Source organism: Haemaphysalis longicornis, unplaced genomic scaffold (assembly GCF_048455015.1).
Source record: "Haemaphysalis longicornis isolate Haplotype H1 unplaced genomic scaffold, Haemaphysalis longicornis Haplotype H1 scaffold_9, whole genome shotgun sequence".
Lineage (NCBI taxonomy): Eukaryota > Metazoa > Arthropoda > Arachnida > Ixodida > Ixodidae > Haemaphysalis > Haemaphysalis longicornis.
In genome coordinates, this window is record NW_027526460.1 from 30,012,756 (window position 1) to 30,023,893 (window position 11,138).

An 11,138-nucleotide genomic window follows, 5' to 3' on the forward strand; every position below is an offset into this window, starting at 1 on the left:
CATCCTTGACTCAACTACGTCAAGAAGCTGCTGATACAACGCATTCACTACCACCAACTCCCCAAACACTAAACGTTAATGCAATACACCCACCCCCTATGTGACGCATTTACTCGAGACCCCCTCGCGGGGAGATGGGCCCAATTTTTTCTCTCTCGATTCAAAACTAGTGACTAATCAACTGATGGCCTTGCCCAAGCACATCTTCCCCTGTAGGCAGCCCTATAGCAACCCCGTTAGTTCACACACAATTAGAATAAAAAAATGCTAACACATGCAGCAAGCTTTTTCACTGATACATCACAAATCGTACCCCGCACTGTCTTGCTTCAGTGAAAAACCTAAAACTCTGCAGGAATTGAATGTTCTGATCAACCTGAATTCGCATAATGTGTGGCTTTGTTAGACCATTTGCAGCCTCTGCACTCTGCTCTTCACTTATTAGCCAGGGTAGCCAAGTTCACAGTTTTGGTGTGGCATAGTTTAAAGCTTGTTTGATAACAATGTTCCATTGGGCAGGTACATAGGTTATGTTACTTAGTTCCAGCATGAATGGGAATAAAGACAAGATAAAGATAGGACAAGCACTGTTTCAGTTTTATGACGACGTCAAAGGAGTCAAACAACCTGCACATGCAGTGTTTGGCCCTGTTGTGTTAAAACATTGACACATGGACATTTTTTTGTCTGTTTATTGGTAATTATGAAGGCAGTGACAGGTTCATTTCCCACCCTTTCCAGGCAGGATGATGCCGTCGTACTGTAAAGAAAATAAAGAAATAAATTGTGAGTCTTCAACCAAGCTTTTTAAACATAGCACCAACCATCGTTGCTGAGTGAAACACAGAAGATGCAATGATATTTGACATCTGTTCAATACTTTTTAAGGAAAAAAAAAACTTTTCACAAGGGTACACAAAAGCAACGAGTGAGAATAAGTGTTGTGATGAAACAAAAACACTGCCAGTAGCATCCCGACAGCAGCATTCAGTACAACGCCCCATGTGCACCGAAGGCAGTGTGCCATTTCATACAGTAAACCTCCTTACAAGAAACCCTCAAGGTACCTGGAAAACGTGTCTGCTAACCAACGACTCTTGTATGGGAAGTTGCTAACATGGCAAACAGGAAAACCAACCAAACCGTTACTGCATACCTGCCAACCTGGTGACATGGAAATTCGGAATATCTGCGGATTGGGGGAAGTGGCGGGCCGCACACATTAATTTTTAAGTCTAAAAGGATTCATGTTATCTCGCACGCGTTCTCACGTTTTCAGAACCATACGTGAAAACCGTAAGTGTTGAAGAGTAATGAACAGCAACTCCATTGGGAAGGGCAGCAAATTCGGTTATGTACGATTTCGACAACACTTGGCAGTACTCTCGCGGCTTCGAGCCTGCCATTGCACAGCGAAGCAACTACCGTGGTCGTACCACGGGTCTTACTGGACAGGACGCGGCAGTCATACAAAGAGCGCCACGAACACGGAAGTCGTAACCGGCCCGTGAACAACATACTATAAAGCAGGCTTGCCGAGGTAGCACCGAGTTCTGGATATGGATGCGCAGCCCACTCCGAGAAGACGAAAGAAATCACAGCTACGCAAATGGGGATAACAACGCTACGTATTGCTTTCTTGTGGCGGCGCAGGTACCACAGTGTCGTTTAAATAGATGGTCCTATTTTTTTTCGAAAATTTGTAAAATTTCAGGCACGATTCGTAAAATCTTAAGACGCGTCAAAATTCGTACATTGTACGGAAAATTCGGAAGAGTTGGCAGGTATGCCGTTATTGATTGATTGTAGGGTTTAAAGGGGTCGTGAAGAGATTTTCAAAAAAACTGTGTTGTGAGTGCGCTCACAACCGTGTAACCTTGATAAACAAACAATGCATACCCGTTTCGTCGCCCAATATAGGCAAATAGGTAAACAAATGCAGTTACGGTTTCACCGAGGCTTTCCTCCTCAACTCGTGAAGTGACGTTTCAGTAAGTCAGTAAGAAGCCAATCACAGTCCTCCCTGGTCTGCACAATATGTCGGCATAGAGCGGGTTTGCAAAGGGTCAGATAAAGCTACAACATCGGCGCCATGATGAAACTCGCCCTGCAACTGAACGGGAGACGTCTGATCTCTGATACGACTGATCAACATGGTTGAACTTTCAGTCTACAACACCGGCGAGATGCGCAGGCAGAGGTAACCACGTTTAATCTATACTGGGCATTCGTAAACAGTTTACGCTGTTTTCACGAGTCTAAACTGTAGTTTTGCAAGCCGATATTCTTGCACAAGTTTGCCGACGTCTGTTTCACGTAACCTGTAATGTGAGTTGCGCGAACGTGAAACTTCTGACCTGAAGAGATACATGACCGAACACTTACATGACCGAACGCTTAAAATGAGAGTTTATTACATAAACACGTTTATCGAAGGAACTTCGAGAAAACCCATCCATTATTCACGCATCAAGCGCAAAAATAACTAGCGAGAAGCAGCGATATAGCGCCAAGTCGCCGAGTCCCAACATCACGCAGTTCGACGATTGCTTTTCTGTTTCCTGCAATAAACAATGCTGTTAACGGTGTTTTGTTGGTTGTATACGCTCCGCTTTGGCTTACTGCAGAAGCGCTCAACAGTAAGTTGGCGGTTAAAGCTCTGAGTAGATTAGAATTTATGAAAACACGACAGACTTCTGGGTTACAAATGCGAAAAGGCTTTTATGCAGCAGTTTTTCGCCGCGCGCGCTTACCACGTCGATAGTGTAGTGGATAAAGAGTCCGACTAGGCTGGCCGTAACGTTGGGCTGGCCCGGAGGCCGCAAGATCGAATCGCACACGGGGCACTTTTTTACTTTTTTTTTTTCGATTGAGCGATCTTGGGCCATTTCATACAAAAAAGATACGATTCCGAAGAGAATTCAGGAAAAGAACGTGAAACTCAGCAGGGAAACTTGGCTACAAACTGCACAAACACCCAGCAGGTCTGAGTTCTGCTGCGATGGTTGCCAGACAACTGAAGCGGTCACGACACCGCTCACGTGGGTGGAAAACTGTTTTTTGGCAACGAATAAAGGATGCATTATTTTTAAAATATTCAGTGTGCAGCTTTGCAGAATATTATACACAAAGAACATTGAACCGCGTTGAACTCTCGAATGTACTTGACGTGACGTCATTCTAGTTGCTCTGCCGACCGCCGGCGTGCGCATGGTCGCTTGCGATGCGCCTCAAAACGAGAATTTCAACGGCGCCTCCTAAATTCCAGAAGCAATGAATTGTGAAAATATTTGGGATTTATGTTCTTAAAAGGTCGTTCAAGCAGACAAAATTAAGCAAAGACAAATGCATTTTCTCTTCACGACCCCTTTAACGCGCCGACAACGCAGGCGATGAGGCGCGCCGTAGTGGAGGGCTCCGGATTAATTTTGACCACCTGGGGATCTTTAACGTGCGCCGAAATCTCGTACACACGGGCGTTTTTGCTTTTCGCCTCCATCAGAAAAGCGGCCGCCGCGTCCGGGAATTGAACCCGCGACCTCGTGCTTAGCAGTGCAACGCCTTAGCCACTGAGCCACCGCGGCGAGTAACCAAACCGTTATCATTCAAATGTCTCTTATAACCAAGTGTCCCTTGTGACGAGGTTGTACTGCACTAGGCCCAAATTGACCCAATCATGCAGTACACATTGCTCCCCCACGTCCCATTTCCTATAAAGTCATCAATATCGTCACGTAACGTTCGAGACACGCAAAGATGCCTAGTGCTTAGCTCAGCTCAGAAATGGGCGAGTATCTCATTTTTAAACGGTACCCTGATCTCCACACCACTTTCATTATTTTTAAACCGACATACTTTAAACTGTCTTTTGGCATGTTGCCACCCAATATGCAATCAGCCTTTTCAATGCAGAATGGGTGATGTCATACCCCACCATTCTGCCAACATTTTTGTTATCTATCTACAATACTAGCTTGCTTTTAAGTCTGTGTTCTGTAAGGACCACAGCTGCAGTTTCAAGCTCCCTCATTGGGGGAAAAGAGAAGTGCCATGTGAAATTTCGAACATCGCAGTAAAAAAAGCATAGAATATTTTATACTTGTGCTTTTAAGCGCCTCTTACCAGCTAACGATGACATTGCTGTGACAGTGAGCCAACTGGATTCTGAAATTGTTACTAACATGATGGCGGTGGCACCAACAAACCTCCGCCAAAAAACAAATGCCCTCGCTCGATGTTGCAAGAAGCCCTTTCTGTTACCGGTCTGATGCAGTGATACTGCTACAAAATAGAGAGAAGTGGACTGGAGTTCGTTGATATGATGTTGCAGTGATACTGCTACAAAATAAGAGAGAAGTGGACTGGAGTTCATTGATATGATGTTGCATGTCGAGAATGCAATTCTCGCTGATGGTGCTAACTGCAGTGTTCAGGCAAAAATCACTGCAATAAAGTTTTTTTGGAGTGTATGAGTGAATACGGTGAGTGGCATGATCTTTCTTCGTTATCGCTTTTTCAATAAACTGGTCGCACTGCTTTTACTTCACAACACGCTCAAACATGTACCTCCGGCATAGTAGCTAATTTAGATCAGACCTCACGATGCAAGGGAGCATTTGCTTTGGCACCTGTTGGTACCTAACACAGGCCTGAGCGCACACCACACGCACCACCACCCAACGATAATAGACCCCCCCCCCTTCACTGCTGGGGTGGTGGTTACCTTCTGCTGGAACCACTTGATGGCTTCCTCCTTGCCGAGGCGGTGCTTGCAGCCGATGATGCCCTTCTTGTGGCGCCGGTGGGCTACGTTGAAGCCCGGCCGGCCCAGCACCACGTAGAAGTCGAGGCCGTAGATGCCGATGGTGGGGTCGTACTTGATGCCCAGGTCGATGTGCTCCTGGATGCCGAAGCCAAAGTTGCCCGTGTCCGAGAAGTTGTCTTTGCGCAGCTCATACTCCCGCACCTGCGAGAAAAGGAGGACATCTCAGCTCAGCTCTCCAGAGGCAGGCGTCGTCAACACCGGATGGCACGCATCAACGAGAGCCCCGAACACAGTGCTGAATGAAAATCCGCCACTTTACCATCTAGCTGGCGCACGAGGGATCAAAAAAGCGTTACAAGGCTCAGAAGAGAAAGAACACCACGCAATATTTGTGGCCACTAATGTTTGCAGTAACGGATTCGTGCCATTTAGACTTTCACCTGCTTCACGTGGTTTTTGTTTGTTCATGAGCAGTTCGTGCAGCTTAAAGGGACCCTGCAACACTTTTTGAGCAGTGCAAGTAAACCTGCGCGACGTTTAGATTACACTGCCAGGAATACCTGAGCCAAATATTACACGTGCACGTGAAGCGGTGAGCGCGCAAATCGATGTGAAAGACGCGGAAAAACCAACCGCTCTCTCTCCAGTTGTCCTCATTATGCAACCGCTGGCATGGCCTAAGGGACATCACATAGGCCATGGCTGCCCGATCGGCTGTCACTGGTCAACTTCACGGCTAGATTCTCCCATTTCCGTCATTGTCATCGCTGTGTGCGAACCTCTTCTATGCCTGAACCTGTAGGCACAGTTTTGCCGTTTCTTTTGTGTTGAGTGCGCGCGGAGTTTGAGTGATGAGCTCAATACTTCCCTTTCAACGGGACCACTCGACTACAAACGTTTATTGCTTCAAAAACACCCTACCAGCCCGAGCGCGCACTTGCGAGCAGTCACCCATGCCTGCTTTTTTGTGGCACCAGACCGGAAATAGGCCCATCCGCGTTGCGGAGAAAAGGAGAAAACTACCCGGCATGTGGTATATCGAAGGCCGCCGAAGAGAACGCCGCGAGCCGCCACCCTCTCCGGGAGAGAACGCGCAGCTTTCGTCGCGTTTCCCGCGGTCGAGTTGAGAGGAAACGATTATGCGCGATTTCTCATCGCGCGTAGTTTCGTTAATTGTGAACCGATTTTCATAATTCTTGCGGGAGATTTCTGGGTCAATAGACTTTATCCCAAAATACATTACTAGTAGTCGATGGCAAGTGTTGCAGGGTCCCTTTAATGTGCTGGTAATTTGTCATACCTCACTCTACTATCTACAGAACGACATCACAGCCAACGTTGCCAAGCGGCAATAAAACTGGCACTTTTGAACACTTTTTGGAGAAAATACGCAGACTAAGCAAGTTCATAACAAGGGCCAACGTTTCCTTTTACAGGGGTCAATTTGCCCCGTTTCAGTTGAAGAGCTAGTCACATTCAACCTTTATAAGATGCCTTTGCCTAATAAAGTGGCACCTCAAGTTATCTGTTACTGATAAGAAAAACACCCCACACAACAGAGAGGACCACTGAATAGTCCTGCGATCTTCCTAGATAATATGCTGCAGTGTCGGTTCGCTTCAGCCAGTGGAAGTGCTTTAATACAGAAACAACTAAAACAGTTCTTGGGGCATTAAAAACGCAAAGGATAAGCATGCATACTTGGCAGGCACAAAACCGCCCGCTACATTTGGCGTGAACTGCCTTGCTCCCATAGTTGCTTGTTGCTTCGCGTGCTTTGTCCGGTTGTCTGCTCTCCGTATTTTACATATTACTTCATTTTATCGCGTAATTAATTGCAAAGTTTGCTTATTTATCAATTCGCTGTCTTGTTATGCGACCTGACCGCCGATAACATCACCGCCAGAGGTGTGCGTCAACACCGTGGACCCGAAAGTTTGCGTCGATGTCTGGCGGGCTCTGACTTGGGCGTAACAAGCGCGTACCAATGCATTCGGCGTACGCCGGAGTACGCCGGTTCCTTACGCAGGTTTACGTCGTTGTGCGAGTACGTCGGTTTTACGCGTGCGTGTGGTTGGGCCTTTACTCTAGTCCAATACACCCTAGCTTGCAACTTCACAGGTAGACTTCCCATGCGACAATCGCTTTTAGGTGGGAAGTCCTACTTTCATCGCACAGGCTTTGCTCTTTTAGAACTAGATGGGAACCCTTGATGGAAATTCACAAAACAAAAGCGTGCGCAAAGTTTTGCTAACGGCACAACAAGAACAGCAAGTTAACCCACAACTTCCAGCGGACAAACTCCTACTTTCTTTTCTTTCTGTAATGTGGCCAGTAATAGTGTTACAGCTACAGTGCTAATTTTTGCTACTGCTACAGTGCTAACACAGCTCAACAATGCACACATGAACTGCAGGAGATGGCGCATATGCTGCGGACTTCGGTAAATTCAGATTTTGTACCTCCGACTTTGTAGTAAGGCCTCGACAAGCAGCAGACCAAACGTTGCAAAGGAGGATTTTATGTTGCACTTGTTACACAACACGGGACTGAATGCACAACAGGCATCAGCACCCGCCGATGCAGTGCGACACACCCAGTTACTGCTATAGTGGTAACAGTTATAGTGTTACCAGTACAACCGGCAACCCTTTCCTTGGCTCATAAGAAAGCAGAGAACAGCAGCCAGAGATCTGGCTCTGCTGGCAGGAAGACGCACCTTGAGGCCCTTCTCGAGGATCTCCTCCGCCTTGGGTCCCCGCACGGTGCAGTGCACGGCGATCTTCTCGTTTCTCCTGATGCCAAAGGATCGCACAGTGTAGCGGGCCTTGGAGAACACTGGCTGCTGGCCTGTCAGCTGCTCCAGCACCTAAGGGGTAGGCAGCCACAATGACGCACAGCTTGCTTGGTCAGTCACTGCCGATTGATAAGCAGAAGCCCTAGAACACTGCATACGCAGATGGTTTCCTTTGTTTTTTGTGGGGGAAGGGGGGGGAGAGAACGAACTGCTTACACAACGAAAACAGATGAAAAGAGAATTGAAAGACTGCCAAAGTGAAAATATTATGTGAAGGGAACGTTGGTTACAATGCAGATGTTGCCACATGCTGGAGAACAAATACAGATGATCGTGCAACGAACTCTGGGAACTCACAGGCAAAGAAATTACGTCCAAGTGCCACTGAATGACGCACGCCTGACAAGTGCTGGCTACTGCTACGGTGAGAACATACCCCCACAGCAAGGTATCGGAATGCACTAAATAGGAACCAATCACTCCCACAGTAACTGTGTGTGCTATTCATTTAATTAACCAACGCACTACTCTGTGTACCTCAGATCAGTTTGAGCAGGGCTATCCAACTAAACGGTGCCCGTAAGTAATTTCTAAAGCCCACAAGAAAAGGAAACCCATGAACCCTTCACAGCCTCAAACTGCTACAATGATGCCACACAGGTCTGCAATGTGATTTAACATTTGTTTTTTGCTGCAACTGATGTGCGATATATACACCCATGGCTCTTTTTACATAGTGGCTCGGCAAGCATGAGTACTGTACTTACCCGATTCTAATGCGCATTTTTTTCAAAGAAAAAAATAGTAATAATAAAAACAAATAAAAAGCTGAAAAATCACACCAGAGTTAGAATGGGATACAAAACTGAAACTGCCGAAACAGCGGAAATTTTGCCCCACCCATCGTCATCTCAAGATGGCGCCGAAGCTTTTAGCAACGATTTTTTTGGACGCTGGAAGCCTAGGCTTTTCTATCGGCGTTCGCACAAATAGTCAAATTGTTCCCCCTGTGCGCTTCATAACAGCAATGGCAGCAGCATCAACGAAGGTGCGCCGCTTCCACGAGTGGCTTACTAGTGACTCTCACGCATTCAAAACGAGCGGTCAGCTGAAGCATGCGCCTCTGGAGAAGCTCACGGGATGGGTATGCGAGGCGTGAGCCACAATCCCATCGACCATGGTTCAACGTTCGATCAGAAGTGTGGCATCACGAGCGCGCTAGATGTTGCAGTCAGCAGAAAGTGACAAGGAGCTTTCGGACGGCGACGAGCGAGATTACTTTGGGAAATAAATCACCCGCTTCTCTCGCATTCGTTTTTCTGGGTCACAAAGTTCCGTGCGTGTTACACTCGGAGGTGCAAGTTTTTTTGCCTGGAAAATCGGGTGCGCGTTAGAATCAGGTAAGTACAGTATGTCATTACAAGAAATGTTGCTAAACTGTGCACAGAGAATGTTCTGTTCAACGTATTAAAAAAAAAAAAAAAGCACACTGACCAGAAAAACCGTCAAGCGCACCACAAAACTAGACAAACTAAAAGGCAGACCTGTTGCCAGTACGAGAGACGGTATAAGGGGTAAACTTGACACGTGCGCTTTTTTAAAAACCGACTGCCTAATGTAATGGCCAACAGTATCTAATGTAATGCTATATTGTGCCCCACTCATGCGCTTTTTATTTTTTGTCAGCCTTATGATTTCAACGTTCTCAGATACAAAACACGTTGAAAGTTTACGGTTTGTTCACCCAGTGCTGAAAGGTATGTTTCATAATCCCACCAAACACACACAACTTGTACCTCCCGTTTTGTAATGAGGTTGGTACCGGTACTAGACCTCATGTTGCAAAAGGAGGATTTGCTTTTGCACTTGTTGGTACGCAACACAGGGCTGAATGCACGACAGGCATCAGTACCTGAACGATGAGTGCAACTGATTTATTAATTCAACCACCAAAGCTGCGTGCCATATAGAAACCTAACTGCAATGCATTGCGGCAGGACAGTGATCCAAGTTTTGAGATACGGAAAATTTTAATTCCAATTTCTCGTAGAAAATCGAAAATCTTTAAGAGACGATATTGCCGATTATCTTACAGCAACGAGAAACACCTTTCCTTTCGATACCAAGTGTCAGTGCAGCAGCACATCCGAACGGCAAACTCACCTTAGCAGCTCGAGTGAGCCTATCTCCTGATTCTCCAACACAAATGTTGAGGCACAGCTTCCGAATTCGAACCTCTCGCATGGGGTTCTTCTCCTTGTCTTTTCTGTCCTTTTTTATCATTTTCGCCTGGGGTGGGGAAGAAACAAAGTTGACTGATTGCAAGCGAATAAGCTATTTGTTCCCATTTCAGCACTAAATTGTAAAATCATACTCTGGTGTCAGTCGCTCCGGCTTCACCGCACGCACCGCGCGATTTTATTACAAAAAGACGACGACGCACTGCAAGAATTAAACAAATGCGATGCCACAGCCGTCGCACAAGACGAGATGGCTCTCCGGGTGATTTTAGTAACGAACGTCATCCGTACAAAGCGACTGGTATAACAAAAAGTCATACAAGTTAGGCACTAGGCTAGCACCTTCTGCAAGGCGACACACAGCTGAACAATGCATACGTGAATTGCAAGGCACGGCGCAAACGCTGTGGACTGGCAAATTCTGATTTTGTACCCCCAATTTTGTAGTACGGCCTCGACAAGCAGATGACCAAACGTTGCAAAGGAGGACTTAATGTTGCACTCGTTGATACACAACACAGGACTGAATGCACAACAGGCATCAGAACCTGCCGATGCCAGTGCGACATGCCCGGACATGCAAACGGGACGAGTCTTGCTCCCGACCTGACAACTGCAATGTTTCGTGGGTCCCGGCGTCCCGCAAGAACGTGATGCTCAAACGGCTACGCTAAACGCATCGCAAGTTACACAAACGAAGAACGTCACGTTGCGATGGGACAGTACGCCACTTTAAGACGTGCGATCACCAGCCCCAAGCAGGGGGTCAGATTAATTCCGAGTTAACAAACCTGTACAACAGAAAGAATGAATAAACCATCATATTTAAATATTAGAAACTATGTAGAACCACGTATACGCGCAAGAAAGCCGAAACAAATGTTAATGTAGCGGATTAATTTCGATCAAAAGCATCAAAAATTTTAGCGCCCACCTTCACAGACATGGTGCCGACCGGAAAAAGAAATTGGCTCGCTTTGGCTAGTCTCAGTGCGGCTACCAAAAGGCTAAAAGCCGATGAAAAAACTTTAGTGCCCACCCTGCCCACTCCACTGAACCGGCGCTAGTGCCGCTGCAATCCGCAAAATCATGGAGGAAAGAAAAGGTTCTTTCTTTCTTTCCTACATGAAGGAAAGTTTATCAGACGGAGGAAAATGCCTTATGAACATTTTGGTGTGTTTGGAGAATACCACGATGCCCCCTGTTTCGGTTAAAAGCGCTGGTATCAGTATCGACTAGCAGCTCCAACCGACGGAACCACGATTTATGTTATGGCATGAGTATGGGGCAAAAGACAGAAAAAAAGAATATTACCAAGCATTTGTGCTCGCAATGC

The 11,138-nt window shown here is 46.6% G+C and overlaps 1 protein-coding gene across 2 annotated transcripts; it reads right to left on the reverse strand.

Moving 5' to 3' along the window:
* Window positions 1–676: 676 nt before the first annotated feature.
* Window positions 677–10,836, reverse strand: Rpl11 (ribosomal protein L11). Of its 2 annotated transcripts, none has more exons than XM_077684302.1 (5): window positions 10,737–10,836; window positions 9,726–9,851; window positions 7,485–7,634; window positions 4,724–4,966; window positions 677–760 (listed from the first exon to the last, which is right to left on the reverse strand). In XM_077684302.1, exons 1-5 carry the CDS (start codon window positions 10,746–10,748, stop codon window positions 722–724), a joined length of 570 nt encoding a protein of 189 aa, XP_077540428.1. In that variant the 5' UTR covers window positions 10,749–10,836; the 3' UTR covers window positions 677–721. The 2 variants fall into 2 exon arrangements, with proteins under 2 accessions (XP_077540428.1, XP_077540429.1); XM_077684303.1 differs by lacking the exon at window positions 10,737–10,836 and adding an exon at window positions 10,409–10,570.
* Between the last annotated feature and the right edge of the window lie 302 nt (window positions 10,837–11,138).

Bases quoted from the DNA above. Each gene is read 5' to 3' on its own strand.
- Rpl11 (XM_077684302.1), bottom strand. The intron at 4,967-7,484 runs GTGCGTCTTCCT...CTTTTCTCGCAG, and splicing joins TCCTCGAGAAGGGCCTCAAG to GTGCGGGAGTATGAGCTGCG. The intron at 761-4,723 runs GTAACCACCACC...TTTTCTTTACAG, and splicing joins TCAAGTGGTTCCAGCAGAAG to TACGACGGCATCATCCTGCC.